Source organism: Heloderma suspectum, chromosome 7, assembly GCF_057233095.1.
Source record: "Heloderma suspectum isolate Gila_16-S chromosome 7, 16-S_ref, whole genome shotgun sequence".
In the NCBI taxonomy this organism is placed as follows: Eukaryota; Metazoa; Chordata; class Lepidosauria; order Squamata; family Helodermatidae; genus Heloderma; species Heloderma suspectum.
In genome coordinates this window covers 112,936,644-112,961,696 of record NC_139464.1, presented here as the reverse complement: position 1 = coordinate 112,961,696, position 25,053 = coordinate 112,936,644, and the positions used below count along the sequence as shown (strand labels likewise).

Here is a 25,053-nt window from a genome sequence, read left to right as displayed (position 1 = left end):
CTTACTGACAGTAAGGGTGCAATCTTATGCATGTTTAGACAGAGAAAAGGCCTACAACTCCCAGCATGTCCCAGCCAGCTGGAGTTGTAGGCCTTTTCTCTGTCTAAACATGCATAGGATTGCGCCCTAAGAGTTTTAAGCTAAAATATGCTGGGGGGTTTGCTATTTGGGCCCAGCCCCCTTTCGCCTTCAGTCCCACCCACCAATGGAATGCGGCCCCCGAGTGCATCTCTGCAATTTAATTCAGCCCCTGGGCTGGAAGTGATTCAACGCCTGGTTTAATGGGTCACAAGCTGGGCAGTCTTTTTGTACACCATACTTTCAGAAAGCATTCTGTATAGCTGAGGAGGTTTATTTGAATGCCACTTGCGGTAGGAAGCAAAACTGAGTGCATTCGCCATAAAATATGATGCTAAACATACGACAAGTGAACATACTTTTTTTGTTTATGGAAAGGTCCAAGAACTCCACAGGCAAGTTGGGCAGTCTGGTCATTCTAGTTTCAGCAGAGAGGCAGACACTTAAAAGGAAACAAAAGAGAATCCAATGAGGGTCTGGTTGTGAAATCTGAGTACATTTTTAGTTCAGTTGCACAAGAGTGTTAGTCGTGCCAAGACTGCCTTTAATCAACACTTCTTTGCATTGTTTAACAATTCCCTGCCAAGATGCACAAGAAGATACTGGCTTGGGTGTATCACCAATTCACTCAACCCTCCACCCCTATTTAAGACTTTATGAAACTCTTTGATGTCTATCATCAGTAGGGTTGTCAGGCCTAGATGTTGAGAAGGCTTCTGTTCCTTTCAGAGTTGCATAGAAGGCAGGATTTCACTGGGTGCAGCTTTTCACATTGCAGTGTGCAATGATAGGAGAAGTGACACAAGGTGAAAATTTTCCTTACATTAAACTCTTAAAGGGACAGAAGCCTTCTTCTGGTCTGAGCTTTAAAGGTAACCACAGGGTAAGGGTATATTGAGGAGGGGGCTGTGTTCTGCTTAAATATATTTACTGAAGGAATTCACACATCTGGGATTTTTCCCTTGTTGGGAGGGGAACTTTTACCAGCCATCTTGTGGAAGATGGCCAAGTTATTCCTGGTCATATGATTGGTTGAATAAGAGTTCAAAAATGCTAGCTGTCAAGGTTGGATCAGAGCCCAGAGAGCCCCAAAGCAGTTCTGATTCTGAGGAAGAGATAGAAACCATGGGAGACAAACCCATGTGCTGCTCAGAGGCGCAGCCGGGGGGAGAGCCCCCACCCCAGTACACATTCCTGAGAGTGATAGTGTCCCTGGCAGGGAGAGGGAGGCGCAACAGCAGTTTCTGGACGCTAAGTGCCGGCGCAGCATGAAGTGGGAAATGGCGGGCGCTGAGAGGCTCAGCCCGCTTGGCACGATGGCAACAGCGGCACCCCGATGCCCCATGGGAAAGGGTGGACTCTCTCCTCCTAGCCTATAAGTTCAGAGGTTTCCCACTTTCTCCTCCAAACGGAGATCAACTGATTCCTAAGGCTAGAACCCCCATGTAGGCAGCTCTCTTAGTTCTCACTTAGTTCTCAAGCAATTAGCATCTGTAAGCATCATTAGGTTGAATGGAAATAAAGCCTTGGAAAAGAGCCCTATTGTCTGCGTGTTGATTCTGGCTACCTGAGGATTTCAGAAGGCAGCAGGGGCGACCTCCTGACACTAGCCTACAGATATTTGACAAGCTTCAAAAACCAAGATTGCCAACTTCTGCCAAGGGAAACAGTCAGAGTGTCAGACTACTGCATGTACAGAAAGCTCTGCCTTTCTCCCTGAGGTTGGTGTTGCTACCCTGTGGGACCCTTCCTCCTGGCAGAGGAAGACATATTTCACTGCAGAGCTTACCAAAGGGAAGTTAATTAGATGTAACTTTTTGTGGATGATGGAGAGCATCACAAGATAACTATCCATCACTTTGTTTGGCATTTCTACAATAGCAGATGTTTCATTAATAAAGTAATTATGCATGTCCAGCTTTCCTGAGTGGTGAAAAGTTCCAGGGGGTTTGTTTGCTTCGGATGAGAGAAAGCACTAGAGATTAGACCTCCGCTATGCCCTGTTTGCATGTTTGTACACTGATAAATATTACAGACTCTACAGCAGGCAGCACAAGCACTAATCCTGCATCACATTACCAAAGAACTGCAAGGACACTCTGGTTTTAGCCAACTTTGAGCTAAAATGCAAAGGACGCTAGCTCAGATGAGTCCAGATTCAAAGGGAAAACTCCTTCTAGCAGTCTCTGCATCATTTCCACAGATTTAGATGAGTGTGACCTTCTCAAAGCTGGAAAGAGATCTCAGGCTATCCACAGAATCATAGAATAGTAGGGTTGGAAGGGGCCTATAAGACTGTCGAGTCCATCCCCCTGCTCAATGCAGGAATCCAAGTCCAAGCATCCCCAACAGACGGCTGTCCAGCCTCATCTTGAATGCCCACAGTGTAGGAGAGCCCACCACCTCCCTAGGTCATTGGTTCTATTGTCATATTGCTCTAACAGTCAGGAAGTTTCTCCTGATGTTCAGCCGGAATCTGGCTTCCTGTAACTTGAGCACATTATTCCGTGTCCTGCACTCTGGGATGATGGAGAAGAGATCCTGGCCTTCCTCTCTGTGACAACTGTTCAAGTACTTGAAGAGCGCTCTCATATCTCCCCTCAGTCTTCTCTTCTCAAGGTTAAACATGCCCAGAACTACTTGATAGTTCTATTCTATTCTATTCTATTCTATTAAGAACTATCAAGCTCCTTTTGTTATGCTCACCGATCTTTATCATCACCCATCAGATTAGTCAGATAAAACCACAGCAAAACGCCCTTTCACAGTAATCAAGACAGCCAAACTCATAACATAAGAGACAAAAAGCAATTACAGCTCTGTTACTGAAGCCCTGTTAAAGAAGTAATGTTGCGTAGTAGCTTGCAACTAGTCTTAGATATGGACACCTTAGCACAGGCTAAATTTAATATGTGACTGAATTCAGATCCTCCAAGCTACTGCCTAGCTAGTCACCACTGGGGGTGGGCACTTTGGGGACCACTGTGTGATTGTACACATTCTTTCTGTTTGCAATGTTGCATCTGTGAAAGAGGAAGAGGGCTGGACATGTGAGCAAGGATAAGGTCACAACTCATTTCACCACTCCCCTATCCCATTCTCTGCCTACTTCTAGGTTATTTAGGGCTTTGTGCCATATAGTACAGCCAGCACCATTATATAGCCCACCTCCTTTGTGCTGACAGCTACAAGGCCATAATTACAAAGCCTGTTTGGCAAGGCTGAATCCACAGAAGGGAGAACACAGATCTAGCAAGTGGAGAGGACAATCAGCAAATGTGCAGGGGTGGTCAATCTTGGACCAAGAAGCCGGAAAACAAGGGCAACCAAGAGACAAGAATTTCAGGACTCTGGACAAATCCCAAGGAGCAGACAACACCCACTTTTACACGTGATAAGCCACCCTGAAAGCAAAGCAAACCACAGCGGCTTGTTTAACCCATCACTAACCCGCACTGTCTAACCCGGCAGATGATCAGGCGCTCCTTGGTCTGCATAGTTTGATTCCCCCTTAGTCCTCCCACGCACTCCCAGCACATATCCCCGTGTCTTTTGCAGCTCAAGTTTTTTTTTTTTTTTAAGAGCATAACTTTGCTAGATCCGTTTCATCTGTGTTTCACAGATTATCAGGTGTCTTTAAAAAAAAAAAAACTTTCTGGAATTGTACGCAAATGTTGTCGATGGGGGAAAAAACCAAAGACCAAAAATCCGCATTTCCCCGCATAGGTTAAAGTGTGAAAATGCAGATTTTGGGAGGAATGGTGCTTCAAAAAACCCAAAACCTTAAAAAAAAACTTTTGGGGAGATTTGCACACATTCACATTAATTAATGCACATTAGTTAATATACATGTATGCAAATGTGGATTAGTTAATGCGAATGTGTGCAAATCTCCTCCAAAGTTAAAAAAGGTTAAAAAGTGCAAATCCACCCCCACCCCCAAATCCATATTTTCACGTGGATGTGTATTTTTGGTCTCTGGGTTCCCCCAAATAAATTTACATACAACTCCGGAAAGTAAAAATGGTCTGGAAATTTGGGGAAATTTAGCAAATGTCAACGTTGATTGCTGCTCGATTTGCGCAATTCTCCCATTCCGCAGAGTGAGCAGCAATCACAACCGCAAATGGGAATCAGGCACACAGGTGTTGCCGGCCTGACAGATGGCTAGCAATATCACAAGGCAGCATGTGGAGCGGTCGGATTTTCTGCCACTCTTGCCAAGTGACTCTGTAGCCTTTTGGCACAAGCCATCATGCTGGGTTCGCATGTCATGACAAGCCACTCAGAAAACAAGCCACCCAGAACAACCCAACAACAGGCCATGGGTTCTCAGGGTGGCTCATGCATAGTTAACAACCCATGCTGAAGCCACCATGCTGGGTTCGGACATCACAACAAGCCACTCTGAAACAAACAAGGCTGACAATCCACTGCGGGATGTCGTGCCCAAAGCGTATTGGGTTTCAACTGAGCTCTTATATACCACCTGAACCTAATTTCCCCTCCTAGGCTGCATCCCTTTTCTGAAGAGCAGAAAGCCTTAGAGAGCAATCCTATGGCCCCTAGACAGCGTCTGGGGGGCCAAAGGATAGTTCAGACTCCTGGATCTGAGGTCGGAGTCAGTGCTCCGACCTTGGACCCAGGAATCCAAGCTCCCCTCCCCCTTGCAGCTGGCTCAGAGAGAGCCATGCTGGCTGCCTTGCTGAGGTCGAAAAGCAGCCTCAGATGGAAGGTAAAGGGGGCGTTCCCATGGGTGGGGAGGGGACTGGGAAGGCTGCCATACGAGGAATCCTCCAGCCTCCCCTGCCCTGACACCTCAGCTAGGTGGGCGAAAAAGCCTGTCTAGCTGAAATACAGAGAGGGAGGAGGAGCGGGAAGGTGACGATTGCCTCCAGCTCTGCATTGGATGGCTGTACGCCTCCAAATCCAGAGGCTTAGGGCCATCCCCATGGGATTGCACCCTTAAAGGAGCGGTCCCCTGGGGAAGAGCCTTGCACTTCATAAGCTCTATGCTATTTCTCAGTGGACATGTTGCCTACAGTGATGAATGGGGCCTGAGAAGTATGAGGCCCTTGGAAGTTGCAGTCTTGGGAGGCTTTGATTTGGGGGTCTCTGGCACCTGGGTTCAGTGTCAGGGCTCACATGTATCCCTGCTAGTCTGCATCATTGCCCCTTTTGACTCAAATGGCTCCTCTCCCTCTGTCAGTGCCCAGCTCACTTACTCTCTGTGGTGGGGGTCATGACACACTCCTACCCATTTTGTGGTTTCCTTGCTGGAGGGCAGGACTGCACCCTTTAAAATCACAATTGAGAGTTTTAAGTTCCAATTTATATCATGACACTTTTTTTAGGTCCTTTGTATACTTTGTCAAAGAGCTGTTTTAAAAGTAAAACACACTTATGAGAAGGGGTTATTTTATTTGATAAGAAACATACCCCCAGAAATGGATCATACAAGAATATTGAAGTAAATCTAACAAAAATAAAAGGAGATGAGTTCTTAAAAAAAAAAAAAGCTTCCTTTCAGGATGTCGACAAAGCCAGTTATCCTGCTTTGTAGATTCTCAAGTTTAAAGCGGTTTGGGTGGGGGGTAGAGTATGGGTTTGATATTTTGTACCCCAGACTACAAAGGAATGGACAAGGATATGGAAATGGAAATGAATGACAGCTGGGTTAAGGTTCCAGGTCCCCCTACCCATCCAAAAGCCAGCAGCCAGTTCCTGAATCCTGTACTTCTGTTGTTTGGTACCTGGTCCTAGTGGTCAACACCAGGAAGGTATCCAAAGCAAACTTGCATTCAAATTCTGAAATCACCTGTATTACCATAGAAATGGAAAAAAATCTCAAAGCCCCACTAAGGGAAGATTTTTTTTCTACTTTACATATCCATAAAGATGTAAAAGAGAAAGGAAGTCCCTGCCTGGTGGAAGGAGGGGACGAAAGCCTGTTTCTCCTTATCTGAGAAAAGGAAGTGAAAGAGTAAGCCAAGCATGCATGAATGGTTAAGAGCAGAGGCCCAGCAGTAATTGGCTGTATTGAGTTTATTCTGATTAGCTAGTTTTGGATACAGCTGCTCTGTCAGATCCATGCTGAGTTCAGATGGGAGCTGGGAAGATTTCAGCTAGCTACATAGAGGACTGTCTCAGATCGACCTTCAGATCCCCTGTGAAGAAACAACAAACACAGGTTTTGAAAGATGAAAGCTTCTCAGCTGGGTGTTTAAAAACCCACACTTTATGTAGCTAATACCTTGGTGTCTAGAGCAAGGAGAAGGGGAAAGGAATCCTGTGAAGAACTGAGGAAGCCTCGCACCTTTTGGTGCCTTGATGATGGGAGGGGGAGTATATGCCCATAACATATAAATCAGGGCAAAACCTCCAGAAGTGTTCGCCTACAACTCCCATGATCCCTCACCACTGGCTATGCTGGTTGGGGCAGATGGGAGCTGTAGGCCTGAACATCTGGAGTGCCACTCCTGGTATAAATGGAACCTCCATACATAGGCAATATACCTCTGAATACCAGATGCTGGAACAAGCGAATAAAGGATGGTCATCACGTTCATATCTTGCCTGTCAGCAAGCTGCAGTTGGAAAGAGAATGCTGGGCTACACTGACTGGTAAAAACAGCATTAGAAACCAATTACAGCCATGAGAAATAAAACATAAAATACATGATAGCCCAGGGCTAAACTAGATATTAAGGCAGGGCTGGGGAACCTGTGGTCCTCCAGATGATGTTGAACTACAATCCCCATCCTCTCTGACCATTGGTTATGCTGGATGGGGCTGATGGGAGTTTGAGTCCAACAACATCTGGAGAGCCACCCATTCCCCAGCCTTGAGTTAAGGTAAATGTCACAACAGATGTGTATCTTGCCCGACATCATTGGCTGCTGCTGGTATAGGGGGTATGGAAATGCAGAACACTGCAACATCAGGAAGACACGACTAAATTCTATTAGAAGTTCTAGAGGGGGAGGCAGAGGAGGAACTAAACACATGGATTCCATTTTCAGCAGCAGTCATGCATTCAGTGCAATATCTAGAGTAAAAAGCCAGCAAATTGTAATACTCAAACATTATAATATTAAAACTGAAAATGCTCAGTACAAATCAGTCTTCCACCAACTTCATTCTAACTTTGTCTAGCCAAGGTTTCAAAAGGCAGAGGTCTTGGATGTAAATTACCACTCACTGTCCCTTCTCTGCCTAAGCTTGTGTTCCATTTTGTAGTGGCTTGTGGCCTTGGCTGCAAGGCTGAGACATGTTACTCCACCAAAGCAAAGGTAGTAATGCTTGAGTAGGACAGCACAAATGCATCCCAACCCTTTATCCTTAGCACCATGTGACAAGGCGTAGGACCGATTCACTCCTGCATATTCATCACCGTGTCCCGTAACTGAATTTTGATACATTGCTTGATGGTTCACACCAATAGTGTCCTGCTTGGTTGTGTTCATTTGAATGAAGCTTGGGCAGGGGAACATCCTGGCGGATTGTGCCCCATGCTGTCTAGTGAAAGGGGAGGGGGCATTTGGGTTTTGTTCCTCAGGCAGAATTATGTTATGTTTTGGACCTAGGGTCCAGGACTGGGCTTAGCAGATGGTATGGTTGGATACCTACAAAGGCCCGTGCTCAGTGGCTCATCCTTATTGGCATTGCCTCCTGCTCCCTCCCCCCCTCCCTCCCCCCCTCCCTCCCCCCCCCCTTTCCCTCTGGCTCAGGACAGGTGAAATGTCCACAGCCTCAGCTGCCAGCTCTCTCCCTGGTGAGTGAGTAGCGGCCGATGGAGAGGAGGAACAGCATCAGCCAGTGGCAAGAAGAAGCTGATCCCACTGTGGGTGGAGGCCCTACTGAGGGTGCTTTGCCCCAGAGAACCCCAAGACCTGGAACCATATTGTCAGGGCCTAAGATGCGCTGAGTAGGATAGAGAGTGCTCCAGGTTAACTGTTGTTCACTGTCCAGGTTAACCTAAGCCTTAAGTCCTAAGGAGTGAGGGCTTCTGCTAGTTTTTCTCTCTCAGCCACTTGCACTGGAATTCATTACCTTCAGAAAGAAAGGGGGGAAAAAATAACTCAACATTGTTTTCCAGAGCCATGATTTAGAAATCACATGTAATGCACTTGTCTCCTCAGCGAGGGAAGGAATTAATTAAAGCAAAACAAAACACTTTGTGGCTTCTATGATCAAGAATTTCCTGAGTGTTATGAAACAATGTGTTGCTTGCCAAGGAATGAATTCATAAGAATGTCAGGGAGGAAAGGGTGAGAAGGGATGCATTCAGCTAATTTCAGATTTGCGCAGAGTGAATTGAGGGATGAAGCTAGCTTAATTTCTTATTGCATTGTTTCATACACCACACGTTCCTGTAGTGACAGGAAATTCCAGGGGAAGGTACTACAGCAGTTTTCCCCACCCTGGTGCCCTCCAGATGTGTTGAGCTACAATTTCCAGCATCCCCCAGCCAGCTGTGAGATGCTGGGAGTTGTAGTCAAACACATCTGGAGGGTACCAGGTTGGGAAGGTTGTACTACAGGGTCAATTCAGTGTGTGGTGGCAGTGGGGGGGGGGGCAATGGTGGGGATTATTAGGAAAGGGGACTGGAAAAAAAACCCTTCTAGCACAGTAATATATTTACATAAATCTATGGTCCAGCCATATTTGGAATACTATGTACTGTTCTGGCTGTCCCACCTCAGAAATATTGTAGAACTGCAAAAGGAACCAAAAAGGACAACCAAAATAATTAAGGGGAAACAGAAAAATATTTGAGGAATCTCAGTTTAGAAAAGGAGAACTAAAAGGAAAGACATGATAGAAATGTATAACATTATGCGTGATATGGGAAAAGTCCCCCCGCCCCAAAAAACTAGAATTCAGCATCATCCAATTAAATTAATTGGCAGTGGATTTAGGACAGACAAAAGAGAGTACTACTTCACACAACACGTAATTAACTTACGGAATCCATTGCCATAAGATGTGGTGATAGCCGCTAGAACAGATGGCTTTAAAAGGGAGTTAGACAAATTCATGGTGAATAGGTGTTATCAATGTTTTTAGGGCAGGGGTGTTGAACCTCTTTCAGCCCACGGGCTAAATTCAAGTTTGGAGAAGCTCTCAGGGGCCGCCCACCCATTCCAGTAGTGGGTGGGGCCAAAGACAAGTGGGAGATACCAAAAATGCCAGCATACTTTAGCTTAAAGCTCTTACTGGCTGTAACTAAGCCTTAAGAGAAGCATTTCAACCTTTTATAATGAGGGAGAAATTGCACAAAGCCTGGGAAACCACCAAACAGTAGGCGATTGGGGAGAGAAAGCGGGAACCACCTGATGACATGAGGAAGGAGGCATGGGCATTTGGAGAACCCCATATTGAGACCCCTGGTGTGCTGGGTTTGGCCCCCAAGCCTGAGGTTCAACACCCCCACTGTAGGGAATGTCTAGATTCATGGGCATCATGCCTCTCCACACCAGTTGCTCTGGCACAAATAGCATGGGGGGCTATTGCTTTCCTCTCGTGTTTGTGGGCTCCCCAATAGCATCTGGATGGTCATGGTTAGGAACAGGATACAAGATCAGATAGACATTTGAGTTTTGTACCCAGCAGGATGGTTTTTATATTCTTGCCTGGGGTCAGAGCCTGAGTTCATAAATCAGGGCTGCAGAACCTCTTTTGGGTCCGAGGGCCAAATTCCATCTCAGAGCATCTTGGGGGCTGCATTCCAGTGGTTGGTGGGATGGAAGGCAAAAGGGGGCAAGGGAAAGCAAAAAGGGCAATACCCCCAATACCACCATATTTTAGCTTAAAGCTGTTACTGCCAGGAATTAAGCCTTAGGAGAGGCATTTCAAATTCAAGGAGTTGGTTTTGACCTTTAAACACCAAATTTAAGGTGTTGGTTCTGACCTTTAAAACCCTATACGGTTCTGGCCCAGCCTATCTTAAGGAGCGCCTCCAGCAACACCAGACAGACCGCTCACCAAGATCAGCCTCGGATGGACAGCTAGGCTGGTGAGGACGAGGGAGAGGGCCTTCTCTGTGGTGCCCCCACTCTGTGGAACTCCCTCCCTAGGGAACGCCGCCATGCCCCCTCTTTAATGAGCTTCTGCCAGGCATTGAAAACTTGGTTGTTCAGGCGGGCATTCGGGGTGGGCTAGGGAAATTTTAGAAATGATGTTTTAATGTGTAATTTTATGGTTTTTAAACTGTTTATATTATTGTACATTGCCCAGAGTGGCCGGGTGACCGGCCAGATGGGCAATTAATAAATTAAATAAATAAATAAAAATGCCAACCTTTTAGAATGGGAAAACACTGCACAAAAGCCGGGAAACCACCAAATGATTGATGATTGGGGAAAGGGGATGTGGCGATCTGGGGAACCCCACAGGGCTCAATTTGGCCCCCAAGCCTGAGGTTCTGCACCCCTGTCCTAAATGAATCTATGACAAAGTCATTGATTTATAGTTACCCTGAAATAATATCTCCCCCCACCCTAGGATCCCCTGTGTCACAAGCCCAAATGTGAAAATGGCTGACATGGGGGTGGGATGGGGGCTGGAGGACACATATTTGTGCGTGACATAGGAAGACAAGCTTCATGATACCTACATCTACATCAAACCCTCTGCTGTGTCCATCTTAAGCACTAACAAATGTATTTCAGAGTGGGTTTTCACAGGCAAAGGTCTACATTATATGTCTGCAAAACCTCATGGCATGATACATTTGCTCATCTTTAAGGTTTTTGTTGCTTTTGCTGCAGAATAATCATAGTTACCCTTCCAGAATTTCTCCCTTCACTTTCATGTGCTTGCGAAGACCAAGCACAGATTCTTCCAGTTAATATTGCCACAATTTTGGGAGGTGGGAAGGAGAGAGTTCACGTTTTCTCACACATGCCCTTTTGAATGCAATGCACATGTGATAATTTTGAAAAAGGTGGATGCTGCAATACTGTAGACTGGCCCATCATTTATTCTTTTTAAAAAAGCATTCTGTACAAATTCTGCATTGGTGTTAACTCTCTTTCCTCAGCACATTCAGTTCAGAACTCTACTTTTGTCCTTTACATTGTTAGCACCTCTGCCTTCCCTTCTTTTCTCCCGCATATACACTTCGTCCTTCTTATATGAGCCAATACAGCTGCCTTATACAACTGTGTCAAGACCATTGGTCCATCTAGCCCAAGGCTTTTATATCTGCCTGTGGCTCTCTAAAGCAGGGGTCCCCAACCCCAGGGCTGCGGACTGGTACTGGTCTGTGGCCTGTTAGGAACCAGGCCGCCAAGGGCTGTGCAAAAACCCCTTACCTTGGGTCCGCGGGGTCCATGGAGGGGGGAGGCGATCCGTCCCTCCCCCCCAGAATCCGTGCCGGCCCCGGCCAGCTCCACTCCGCGGCGAGTCCACAGAGCTGCCAGCCGGCCCTGGCCGCTGGCAGACTTCCAGCCGCTAGGACGCAAATGGCATCTGCATAGTGGGCGCCATTTGGGTCCCTGTTCTTCAAGTAACAGGCTACGTAAATCTTTACATAGCCTATTACTGCAAAGAACAGGTATGCAAATGGCATGAGGACACCATTTGTGTCCCAGTAGCCAGAAGTCCGCCCATGAAACCTCCCCCCCCCCCGGTCTGTGGTGCAAAAAAGGTTAGCGACCGCTGCTCTAAAGGACTCCGGGAGAAGCCATTCCCAATATATTTCCCAAGATCCTTTCCAACAGAGATGCCAAGGATTGAACCCCAGACCTTCTGTGTACAAAGCATGTGCCCTACCACTGAACCTTAGCCTCTCCCAGAACCTCTTTCTGGCACCATCTCGCTTTATAATAATCCCAATATTTCTGACGTTATTTCTCGTCGCCATTGCATCTCTCTTTCTGCTCCCTGAGTGCGCACCGCCCTGCCTCTGCCCTTTTTAAAACAGCGCCTGACACCCTGTCTTTAAAAACGGCCTTTCGTTCTGTTTTCTTTTTCTGTTCAGCCATTGTTGTGTCCTCCTAAGAATACTGTATTGTTGGGAAACTGTAGTTATTGATTAGGTTGCTGCTATTGTTTATTTCATTTATAAAGTTGAAAACAGAATAAAAAGTAAAAAAAACAACAACGGCGGCCTTTCTTTGGCCTACGGTTCTCTCCTCCCGTTGGTTTCTTTCTCCATTGTTCAGATTATCTATCCACACTGTGCACAGGGCTTGGTCCCTTTTAATTATTGTACAGTGTTTTGTCTTTATGAGGTACAGAAATAACGAGCGAGAGGGTGAAATAACAGCCCGGGAGAAGCGCAATGGAGCCTAGCCGCTCTTCTGCCCTGCCAGGCTTCCCTTCCTTCCCACCTGTACAAGCAGCGCGCGGGGACCGCGCAGCGCCGACATCGCCTCACGCCTTGGCGCGCAGGAGCTCCGTCTTCTGAGCGCCGCAGCCCGCCGCTCGTGTGAGCGCTCCCCTCGGCGCTCTCCTTGCTCTTGTGAGTGCTCCGCCCTCCCTTTGAAAGACGGCTCCGATTGGCCAGAAGCTGAGCCACTGGTGAGCCTTCGGGCGCCGGCCCCTTGCCAATCGGTGGGCTCCTTTCGCGGGGAGCCTGTCCCGTGAACGTCGCCTCGGGCGGGCGCGTCCCTGGGCGCGCGCGCGTCCCTGGGCAGCCTTCGGGAAAGTTTGGCGTCCCGCGCGCGCAGCCCGCATCCCCCTCAGTCGCCCGTCATGCTGCAAGCGCTCCTGCTGCTGCTGCTCGCCCTCCTGTGCCTCGGGAACCAGCTCAGCCCAGGCCTGGGCTGCCAGCTGCCGTCCGACTGGAGACCCCTGAGCGAAAGCTGCCGGGCGGAGCTGGCGGAAATCATCGTCTATGCCAGAGTCTTGGCGCTGCACCAGGACATGTACAGCATGTACAACTATTTGCCCTGGCAGCATGAAGCCACGGACGGGGGGCTCTTTTACTCCGCCGAGATCGAGATGCTGTGTGATCAGGCTTGGGGGAGCATGCTGGAAGTCCCCGCGGGCTCCAGGCTGAACCTGACGGGGCTGGGGTATTTCTCCTGCCACTCCCACACGGTCGTGCAGGATTACCCTTACTTCTTCTTCCTCAGGTGAGTACTTCTGGCAAGCTCGCCCGTGCTTTCGAACTGAGGTTATAAAATCAAGTTGCCTCTGGTTTAATATTAAAGGTAAAAGGTAAAGGTGTCCCCAGACAGTCGTGTCCGACTCTAGGGTGCGGTGCTCATCTCCATTTCTAAGCCGAAGAGCCAGCGCTGTCCGAAGACGCTTCCGTGGCCATGTGGCCGGCATGACTGAACACCGAGGTGCACGGAACGCTGTTACCTTTCCCACCGAGGCGGCACCTATTTATCTACTTGCAATTTCTTGCTTTCGAACTGCTAGGTTGGCAGGAGCTGGGACTGAAGACGGGAGCTCGCTCCATCAGGCGGCACTCGGGTCTCGAACTGCTGTCCTGCCGGACCTTCCGGTCTGCAGTTCAGCGTCTTAACCACTAAGCCACCGCAGTTTAATATTACGTGGATTTAATCCTGATAATATCGGGCATTTACTGCGTGCTTTTGCATTCGATGCGCTTTACAGCCCTTGCCTCGGTGGTCTTTCCAACAGCCCTGTAAGGCAGGTCAGTAATATTCTCGCCGTGTTGCAGTTGGGAGGTTGAGAGATAAAGCCTCAAGGCCGTGCTGTGAGTTCATGGCAAGGGTGAGAGCAAACACATGGAGCAGCCTCCTCCGCCCCCCTCTCTCAGGTGTTTTGGACTTCCACTCCCATCAGCCCCAGCCAGCATGGCCAGTGGTCAGGCATGCTGGGAATTGTCGTCCAGAACATCTGGAGGGCACCAGATTGGGGGAGGCTGACATGGAGAGTTGGCTGATAAGAGTTCTGGATTGTACCACTTCAGACTGCAGGTGGGAGGTGTGGCATTTTTGAATGTCCCCAAAAGTAAACAGCTCCCTGCATGGAATAAAGTAACACACCAGGGAGAGGGCTGTCTTTATCCTTGGCGTGGAAGTTTTATTACACACAAGAAGCTTTTTACCTGTTCAAAAACAGGACAGACACACTTGTAGTGTGAAGTGCTACAGACCATAATGCTACCACTTCAGCCTGCCACCTTGTTCTGAGTAGAGGTTGTGAGTGGCGCAAAGTCACCCATTTGAACTTGGGTCTCTACACTCCATGCTCCATGTCCAACAATCTAGTCTAACTGCTACACACGCTGGCACTCTCAGCCTAACCTGTCTCCCAGGCTTGGGGTTTTCCCTTTTTACCCTCCCCATGTGTGTGCTGCCTGAACCTCTCGAAAGAAAGATTTACAGGATATTAACATGATCAACAACAGTTCACCACTTTGCTATCAGTAAAGGTTCCTTACCTAACTTGCCTGAAAGATGCATGTGATGAAGTGGAAAGCTTATGACAGAATAAATGTGTTAGTCTTTAAGGTGCCACAAGACTCTTAGTCGTTTTTGCCTAAAAGAGCAGTCATAAATAGCTCAAACAGTTAGGATGATTCACTTGACAGCAACTGAATCAGGACAAGTCCAGGCAAGTCACCCCATTGTGTGTAAATGATACATAACTGAGTATCTTTGAGCATGTGCAGAGTGCTTTTCTGCCATCAGTGAACAACAGCAATCATCCCCACAGCATTTCCAGGTCAGAAGGCTGAGCAAACCAGGCTCGGGCCCCAGAACTTGTCAGGTTATAAATGTATTTAAATGTTATTTATTAAAAGTGTATTTAATAAATAAAGTTTATTAAGGTTTGTTTATTAAAGTTGTAACTGGAGAGTTTAAGTTGCAATTTAAGCATTGTCAGCTACTCTTGAAATGTACAGTACACTTATTATTCCATTAAGAAGTTTGTATATTTAGAACCAGTTTTGTATTTTGTATTGAAACCTTTTTACTTTTAATTGGTGTCAGTTTCCTTAACCTGAGGTTGCCAGTTCAGATGAAATATTTTAATAGATTGAGACAACTTCTGGAAGTAGCTGTGTGGATGCTAGCACATGCAAATATTATATCATAATGGATCGATCATGTGATTTTTTCCTAAGGGATTGGTTTCAAAAGGAACCTAGGATCCAGTGTTTGGGATTGTCTTTAAACAAACTGTGTTAATAGCACATTGGTACCAAACAATTTCAACTGTGGTGATCAGCTGCAAAGGAAGACAAGGGTCCTGTCTTTGATAGTTTGTAGAAGAGAGAATGGTGGCATCTTTTTTCACCTGCTCAGCTGCATCTGTCTGAACTCTCTCTTCTCCAGAACTTACAGGAGTCCTGTTCTGTTTAGCAGCTGAATGAAAAAAAAAATGGCAAAAACCTTGCAAGTAGACTGCAGTGAAATATGGAGATGGTAAATGGATCATAATACCTGCAAACTAATAATATATGTGGCTCTCTTGCTTGTGCCTGTGCATGGAATTCTGTGTTTAAGAGTGCAGTTTTATACATATATACTCAGAAGTAAGTCCCATTGAATTCAGTGGGGCTTACTCACAGGTAAGTGTCTAGGGATTGCATCCTAAGTGTGTATGAAGCATGATTTAGCAATAGCAGCATTTCATCTTAGAGATAGTCTGAGGTAATGAATCTGGGTTATATCCGATGTTAATCCTACTTAGAGTAGACCCATTGAAATGAATAGAACTAATTTAAGTCCCACTCATTTCAATGGGACTACTTTAAGTAGAACTAATATTGGATACAACCCTGTGTTCTTTAACTGTACTTTAAGAAATTGTGCACCAAGAGTTTTGTAACTACGCATGTAAGGAACTATAAGCAGTCATCACGGTCTTAAGAATGTTAAAATATACAATTTAATTGCCAGAAACAGATGTCCTACAGATACTAGAGGATGATATAGAAGGTGCTAGAAGTTGTTAGATCAACTTATATTACTAAATGTATGCAAGCTTTTGAATTTCACAAACCTCTTCATCCTACACATATGAGAAAGCAGGGGCAGCAGAAGCCAAAACTTGTGTGAATCTTTTTACTTGCATACATGTAGTCCTAGGAAACAGTTTCATCCCAACTGCCAATTTTCATCTCATAAATAACATCTGCCAACCACTATACAGCAGGAATCAAGGGGTGCTGCTTCAGAGACAGAAGAGTCCTACATCCATACAGGCTGAGCCTTGACCCCCCTCCCTCGTGGCCTTGTAGATGAACAACTTCCATCATCCGAGGCCAGAAGATCAGGGATGATGGGAGTTGCACCCAACAACATACGGAGGACCACACAAAAAGCAAAAGTGTTTGCCATAAGAAAAACACCAAATTCCATATTAGGATAATACCTTCATTAGGCCAATTCAAAGGTCACAAAATAGTAGGGATGGGCGAACAAAGGATTTTCCAGCTCGTTGAGGTTCTCCGTTTCCCACCTTGATGCTTCTCTCTGCTGATCTCATTCTTGCTTCTGAACACGACTGTCTTTTTTGTTGTTGTTTTAAACAGGAATTTTTGAACATGGAAAATGTGCACTTTTCCAAGCACACACACCAAACACACACTTTCCCCCCTTAGGCTAAAGTGTGAAAATGTGTGTGGGGTGTGTGTGAGGGGGGATGCACATTTTTGCAAGTGCCATTTTCGAATGTGAACACAAGTTTAGGAAATGGCGAAAAATTCCAAAAAATAATGCTTCTGCTCTCATTTGTGTTTGGGGTTGCAAGTGTGACATGCGTGCATGATTTGCAAAGAGGAACAAAATTCTTGTACATCTTTACAAAATAGCATGCAAGCTTTCATGAGAACTTAAAAGCCTGCACCCTATTTTGTGATCTTTGAATTGGCCTAATAAAGGTATTACCCTAATATAGAATTTGGAGGGCCACAGGGCCCCCACGCATGCCCTAAGACCACCCAGTGGCTTGGTTCACACGTAACACTAAGCCATGGTATGGTTTGTTGAGCTCTGGCTTGTCATTGTGTCTGAACCCATCCCTGCAAGGAAACCATGACTTGTTAACCAGCTATAATCTACAAATAGAACCCATGGTTTGTTGTTGGCTTACGAAGTCTGGCTTGTTTAAATCATGACTTATCATGATGTCTCAACCCAGAACTGTGGCTTATCTCTGGATTGTTTGTGCTGCTGTTCACCCTGAAACAGAGGCACCCAGCAAGAGCAGCCTAACTGCTCTGAAGACTAGCAAAATGAGTGGGAGAGAAACAGACCAGAAATAGGGAAAACAACCTGTGGTTTGTTTGGTTGTCTGCAAGACAATTCATGGCTAAAGCAACAAACCATGGTCAACATAAACCATGGCTTAGTGTTATGTGCAAACGTAATCTCTGAATCCATAGTGGAGTAGGGCATGAGAATGGCAGACCCACCTTTTAAATGTGGGATGGGTCAGATTTTAAGAGTGAAGGGGGTATATGTTTGTCAGGCACTGAACCTGCCCCTCCCTTTCTGTAGAGGCCTCTCCTCTGTTCCCTGCATGTGTTTTTCAGCTGGGCTCTAAGACTAGAAGTGAGGTCAACTGGGAGAAAAGCACTTGTTGGGAAAAGGGAGTAGCTATGGAGAGGCCAGTAGTGGGCATAGGAAAGGTTCAGCTCCCCACAGCCATGCCGCTTTTGCTCTTAAAATCAGCCTCTTCACCCCCTCATAGAATCATAGAATAGTAGGGTTGGAAGGGGCCTACAAGGCCATCGAGTCCAGCCCCCTGCTTAATGCAGGAATCCAAGTCAGAGCTTATCCCTGACAGATGGCTGTCCAGCCTCGTCTTGAATGCCTCCAGTGTGGGAGAGCCCACCGCCTCCCTAGGTCATTGGCTCCATTGTCGTATTGCTCTAACAGTCAGGAAATTTTTCCTGATGTTCAGCCAGAATCTGGCTTCCTGCAACTTGAGCCCATTATTCCGTGTCCTGCACTCTTGGATGATCAAGAAGAGATCCTGGCCCTGCTTTAGACCTGACTGGTTGCGGGAAACCAGCTTTCATAGAAATGGCCCTGCTGTGTCACATCTATTTTCAGCTTCAGGACGCATTGACCTCACTTTGGGTTATTGTTATTTTTTTAAAGATGCAGTCGTTTTGAGTAACATGTCTTATAAGCATTGCTATGAAAATGATATCCAGCCTACTTCACTTTCGGAAGCCAAAATAGGTACGCTTGATCTTGATCTGTACGTACTGGACAGGTATGTCCATGTCTATACATCACAGGCTTTTCCAAGATTTTCCACAGATTTCCAGGCTGACCAGAATAATAGTCACTCAGTGGATTTCTCCTTGGCTTCCGACCAAAATTATCCCATCAAATTCTGCACAATATGAATAAAGCACAAGGTGGGAACATCTCAAATCAAAAATAGCTGGTTGTCTGTTTAAACCATGTGGCCCTCCAGGTGTTGTGGGACTGCAATTCCCATCATCCCTAGCCAGCAAAGCCAATGGTAAAGGATGGTGGGAGTTGTAGTCCAACATTTGGAGGGCCCTTCCCTGGTTTAACGTCTGGCCTGTGCTATTTTCAGAGGCTGGTTGAGGTTGAGACACAGACAGGTGGGTGGATGTCATTTAGGGATAAGGTTCTCCTATCCTGTGCCTTTAACAGTAGTTTGATGTACAGACATTTCACAGGTAATAACACTCAGCTCCAAATGCCAGTGGCCCTGGGACCAGAGAGCCAAAGGACAGCACACTCTGGCCTCGTTCATCAGCCAGGAGACCAAGGGCCACTGGGACGTTGCAGGCTTCCCAGGAAAAGCATCATGGCAAGGGGGAGACCCACCTGGTCCCATTCGCTAGCTGCAGAAGGAGCAACTGCAGGGAGCTTGCTTCCCCACCCCTGACAGAAAAACTGTTCTGCTCCAACCGCCAGCGGCTCTGGAGACTGGACTGGAGAGCTGAGGGACAGCACCCTCTGCCCTTGTCCTTCAGCCAGGAGACAAAGCCAGCCATGTTATGATACCATGGGAGGGTATCATAACAACTGTCCAAACAGTCCCCGAGCACAGTCCAAAAATGTAGGCAGCTTTGTTGATCCGTATCTATCCTTGTGTATTTACGTGCACGTGCGCACGCACACACGCACACTTGTTTTTGGGAAAATCCATTTCCCCTCAGCTACTGTGAGGATTGCTGCTAAGCTCAGAAGGAGCAGGGAAGTCTGAGGGGAGTAGCAGGTGACATCAGTGTCCCTGCTAATCAGAGAGCCTTGGTGCTTCAACTCTGTGAGTCCTGGCTCCACTACACCACGGAAACACAACAAAAGAGAAACATAACTATTTCAGTAGTGTCAACACCTGTTGATAAAACAAGAGGTAAGCTTTCAATGACACAGAAGTTCTCATCACATTGCAAGACTACTCAACATTGTGAAACGGGAAACATGCATGTCACTCCTCCGTGGTCCAGCTCTACACTGCTAAATATATGGATATTCAAATCACACAGGATCGCCCTAATAACATCCTGTACTGGTGCCACCTGCCCGGTTTGGCTACTGAAGCTAAGTAACAATGTGGCTAAGGCTGTAGAGAGTATGAAAGAACATGTCATGCAAAAGGCAGCTCAGTCTGATCTCATCTCTCATAGAGATGTGCTCTCTACGCGATCTCTCACAGCTACCACGCCACCCTAATAACATACATTTGGACTATAATAACTGGATGAATGTTAAATACTGATTAAATAAGCTATGAAGCGAGGCCCATTATTGCCTTGTTTCATAGCATCCCTCTGGTGACTATATAATCTCTGAATTTTTTCATAGGCAGTAACCCTCTGTACTTTGGGTTAAACGCTCTCCACAACATTTCCTGCAATTTTTTGGTAGGTCAAATTTAAAGGAACAGCCCTCAAATAAAATTTATACCTGGTTGCTATAAGCCATGGTTCCTCAAATTTTTTTAGGGCAAATGGGCACATCTGGAATTTTAGGTGAGTGTCATGGGCACTCTCACAAAATGGCTGCCATGGGACAGGGCTTGCCCATTCAGTGAGCCAGTATGGTGGTTGAAGTGTTGGACTGGGACTCAGGAGATCCAGGTTCTAGTCTCCACTTGACCTTGAAGCTTACTCGGTGACTTTGGGCAAGTCACTGACTCTCAGCCTAACTTACCTCACAGGCTTGTTGTGAGGATAAAGTGGGGAGGAGAAGGACCATGAGGCCGCTTTGGGTCCCTTGGAGGAAAAAAAGATGGGATATAAATGTAATAATAAATAATTCACAAAATGGCTGCCATGGCAGGCATGGCCAGTCACAAAACACCAATTTCTCAAACACAGAATGGTGAGATTAAAAGAAAAATAACTTGCCCAAGAGCCGAAGTACAAGGCGGAGGTGTGGCCTGAGCTCCAAAACACAAAACCACAGTTCTGAACCCCCAGTTTTCTGCTCCAACACCCATTTCGCAGAAGGCAAATGGATGAGGCTCAGAGACATGTAGCTTGGCCAAGAAACTGAGTACAAGCAGAGGTGGAGTCTGAGTCCCAAATATCAAATCACATCTTTGTACAGAAGCGACCTTGAAAATAATGATGATGCTTGAGGCCAGCATATTGCTTTGCAGAACGCCAGCCTCCCACTTACAATAAAGTTAATAATAAAAAAACCTTACAAAATATAAACAATAATGAGGGGCAGGGAGCCCAGAAAGCACCATGGGAGCTACCTGTCTACACGTTGGCAACCACAGGCACCATGTTGGGGACCCCAGGTACAAGGGTTGGGGCTATAATTTTTGCAATTTTTGGCTCCCAGAGGGTTCAAAATGTCTGGAACACATCACAAGGTACTGAAATAATTTGTGGGAGCATCATAGAAACTCTTAACACCAACCGGGTGTAACATTCATTTTCTAAGGACTTTATCCCAGTTCACCTCCCAGCCTAAAAGAAGCTTTGAAGAAATGGCTACTCAATACGACAGCAACCTATCTGCTTTTTTTCAAAGGTTGCTTCATTTTAACTAGAAAGTGGGTATCAGTTCAGTAATAAATAATAGGCAAAATTAAGGCATGGACCATCCCTCTTGCATACGTCGCACTGTTTGAGCCGCCTGTGCTGTACGGTGGCCATGTATTCTACTTTACAGAGGACAGTCCTGTTCGAAAGCATCCTCCGTTTAAAGGGCTGTCCAGTTCAAATCCATTGAAAAACTAAGAGCCATAAGAAGGGAGAGCAGGGCCTTGAAGTTGCCCATCCACAGCAACAGAGCAGCAGACTGAGCAAGCACGCAGGTCAGCTGGTTCACAGTCTTTCCCACTATGGTGAGATGTATTATATGTCTATTTAAATTATGATAATTATTTCAAAAGAAATTCCTCTATACATTTGTATATATTTGCATATGCCAGTTTAATGCAAATCGGTGTCCTCTTTTGGGGGGTGGGATGCATTTCCCCTTTTTTTGGTGATGCATAAGCGCCCATCTTACTGGGCTGTGATCCTGAACAGAAACAGGCTACTGGACGCCACTGTGAGGTATGGGAGGACCTCGTCTTCATGATGGTGGCCACTGCAGTGCGTCTGGCATGATGTGTGTCCCGCTGAAGGCCAGTGATCTAAGGAAAAGTACTCATGACATTTTGTATAGGGGTGGATGGCTTGTGATGTAAGTTACTTAACTATTATCCCTGATTTCCCTTTTCAGAATGGATGAGAATTATAACCTCCTGCCACATGGAGTAAATTTCCAGGATGCAATATTTCCAGATACCCAGGAAAACAGACGGATGTTTTCCAGCCTCTTTCAGTTTTCCAACTGCACTCAAGGGCAACATGCCATAGCTTTCTCCAGTGACTGGGAGATACAAGAGGATAACAGGGTAAGGTTGTTTGCTTTTATGTTCTCCCAGGAGGTTGTTATCAAGTAGAAGGTTGAAGTATAGTTAGTTCAGCCAACTTTGTTTTTAGCCATGCATTCGAGAGGCACATTGTATTGGTAAACTTTCACGGTAACTCCTAGGGCAGAGAGCTTGAACAAAGTGAACAGAATTGTGTCAGCCTTTCCTTTTATGAACTCCCCCATGTTACAGCTGGTGCCAGATGCTGCAGCCTTGAAGACCGTAGACATCTCACCTATTTTTAGCCAGCATGTTTTTGAAACAGGGATACCAGTTGTGGGAATGTTTGCATCATCTGATTTGGGTATACCTTTCCCCCATCAGGTAAATCGAGGCTTTGAAATAATGAAGAGAAATGCTTGTTTGCAATTCTTGTAGAGGAAAAATGGTTGTGGTGTGCTTCTTTGTAAAATTGTACCTATTCTGTTCCTATTTGTCATTTATATAACATCGTCAGTGCAGAAGGCACGTCACAGAGTACAACAAAAAGGCAGGACCTTGCCTCAAGAAGCTTACAGTCTAAACATATACAGGGTCTGTGGGAGAGAGGAAGAATCCTGGGTCCTTCCAGACAAAACTTTTATTGTGCAATTGCCCTGCCTGAGTCATGGAAATTTACGGGGGTCAGATGATATTGCCCTGCATTCGTAACCCTCCTGTGTTTTCCCACCACATCTTCTGTCTTTTTTCTTACCACAGGAAATCCATTAAGGATGAGAAGACGGAATACCTGCACAATATCACAATATCAATAACTGGTCACTCTTGGAGCCCTCTGTCTGGAAACACTCATTATCAGCCCACTGAATTTGCAAATGAATGCAGCATTAATCAATTGAAGTTTTGTCATCATTTGCCATCCTACCAAGCTCTCCCAGGAAGGCACTCTACCGTAAGGTAGAACTTGGTTGCTAGCCTAGGCTCCCTAGTTAACTCTACTAATAGGAGGCACATGTCAAAACTCCCAATGGCAGCACTGGAAACTGAGAAGCAAATGAGTTACAAGCCAAGTTGCAGCTGTCCCGCTCCATGGCCTCTTGCAGCTGTGAGCAGATTATAGAGTAGGGAAACGGCTGTTTGAATCGATATTTAAATAGTGGTTCTTTGGCACACATGTGTAGTTCTTAAGGCATATTGGTCACGCTCCTTTCCTAACATATGCAAACGATTCCCTCAAAGAAACAATTTAAAGAATTGCATAGATCTTGGTGTCCATGTCTAGCCTTGCTTGGTTCTTTTTAATAATGTGTGTCTAAGAATGTTTTTGCGTAGACATTTTAAAAGCGGGTTTAGTAAATGAATTACCACAGGAAGTACCTATATCAAATTTCCCAGTGATAGATCCATGTGCTGTAGTGCAGAGCTCATGCAGCTTAGTGTCTAGCAGCTTCATGGTAGTTCCCAGTTCAGATCTCTTCTCAGGGCTTTTCTACACAAGGCATTTAACATGTGCTCGTGATTCCCTGCTCGCGGTTGTTTATGGGTCCTTTCGATGACAACGTGGCCCTCCAGTTTTGCTTCTGTGTCTAACCAGCACCTTCAGTGATTTTTTTTAGAGCAGGGAACATGCAGCATTTAATTGTGAAAGAGAAGTGTGATTTCCTCTTGTGTATTTGCACCATTCCGCTATACCACAGTGCCACCTAGAGGTTATGTAGTGGAAAAGCATGAAAGGAAACGCTCCTTGTGTAGTGCTCAACTCACAGTTCTGTGACAAAACCCAAAATAGATACAGAGGATTAACAGCCGATTAACAGCCTTGTGTAAAAAAGCTTATGAGGTGGTAATAAGTTCCACTTTAATTTGAGCTCTTCTACATGTGGGAACTGCAACAAAATATTGCAGCATGGAATGCTCCTGTTCAGGGTGCCAGCCAGCCATGTCTTCCAGCATTCCATTCCTTTTCTTGCCCATTTTCTCTTCTCCCCACCCCATTTTCCCACAACAGTCATTCTGTGACAACTGAGCATGCTCAGTCCTCATTGGGCTGTTTTAGGATTCCTCCCTTCGTGTACTCCTTCAAATCTTGGGTTTCCCACCAAACCTGCTAATTTAAACTTGTGTCTGGATGGTTACATAAGGATCCACACTTGGCATATGAGTTCAGTCTTAGTATATAGGATGAGGGAGTAGGCTGAGATGGTAGAATTCTGGACTGTACTACTTCAGACTGCAAGTGGGATATGTATGTCATATTTTTTTAATGCTCCCCATGTAAAAACAAACAAAGAAACAAATCTCCCTTCATGGAGTAAAGTAGCACATCAGAAAGAGCGTTGTGGTAAACCTTCCTCTCTGGTATAGTTAACTCCATGAAGGGAGGTGTATTTCTAGACAGTGAGGATAAGAACTCTGGATAGTGGAGGGGAAAGAAGGTCTCTTTCCCATTCCAGGATACAACCACAGCTAGAGGTTCAATGTGTTTCCATTACATTTTCCATGTGCACATCTGGATAATTAAGGGTGCATCCAAACAGAGGGCTCCTACCACTACCAATCAAAAGTCATTGTGCAACGATTCAGTCTTTTCTTACTTAACAAATTTTCTGGAGTAAGAAAAAAGATGGAAAAATTGGTGGGAAAGCACCGGAGGGCTATGAGTGGAAGATGGCAATATATGTACCCCCACCCCTAAATTCTGTGACTGAGGTAGGGTGATGGTGCCATAAAAGCCTTGTCCGGAAGCGTCCTAAAAGAAGATTCCAGAAATGGCAGCACCATGCTCCTATGTACAGAGAAGTTAAGTTCCATGAACTTACTTCTTTACCATGTGTTTCAAGTTCAGGTTGCCAACTGATCAAAATAGAAATTGCCTCGCAGGGTTTTTTTTTCTTGACCTCTGGATAAGTTATTAGAATTTGAGGCTGGTTGCCAGACGTTTTTCAGTAAGCCTGAGAGTCATGAGCATCATTTTCACTTAGTCCGTGTGCTTGAAGTGGGCATTCTACATGCATGCAACAAGGAGCGAGGTTACGGAGTTCTGCCCCAGCGCACCATTTCACCCTGCACTAGAACTCAAGCACAACCTCAGTCTGCTGCCCCAGCCAAGACTGTCCACCAATGCATTTATTTATTGCAATTACTTCTGCTCTCACCAGAATCCATTTGGCTCCACCACTTTACCTTTCTCAGACTCTGCCCTGGTACCAGTATTTTTAAAATTAAGA

At 45.9% G+C, this 25,053-nt stretch overlaps 2 protein-coding genes across 6 annotated transcripts in view; one reads left to right on the top strand and one right to left on the bottom strand.

The window, feature by feature from the left end:
• Positions 1 to 12,517, bottom strand: part of OPTN (optineurin) — an 82,498-nt gene extending 69,981 nt beyond the window's left edge. For all 5 annotated transcript variants that reach the window (XM_084811594.1, XM_084811596.1, XM_084811595.1 and 2 more), the window contains exons 1-2: positions 12,418 to 12,517; positions 438 to 520 (exon numbers count right to left, since the gene is read on the bottom strand). In XM_084811594.1, the coding sequence (XP_084667720.1) occupies positions 438 to 495 (58 nt within the window). In that variant the 5' untranslated portion in view covers positions 496 to 520; positions 12,418 to 12,517. The remainder of the gene's footprint in view (positions 1 to 437; positions 521 to 12,417) is intronic.
• A 161-nt stretch (positions 12,518 to 12,678) lies between these two features.
• CCDC3 (coiled-coil domain containing 3) overlaps positions 12,679 to 25,053 on the top strand; it is an 88,747-nt gene continuing 76,372 nt past the window's right edge. The window contains exons 1-2 of the mRNA XM_084811620.1: positions 12,679 to 13,164; positions 21,694 to 21,868. Coding sequence (XP_084667746.1) covers positions 12,782 to 13,164; positions 21,694 to 21,868 — 558 coding nt within the window. The 5' untranslated portion in view covers positions 12,679 to 12,781. The remainder of the gene's footprint in view (positions 13,165 to 21,693; positions 21,869 to 25,053) is intronic.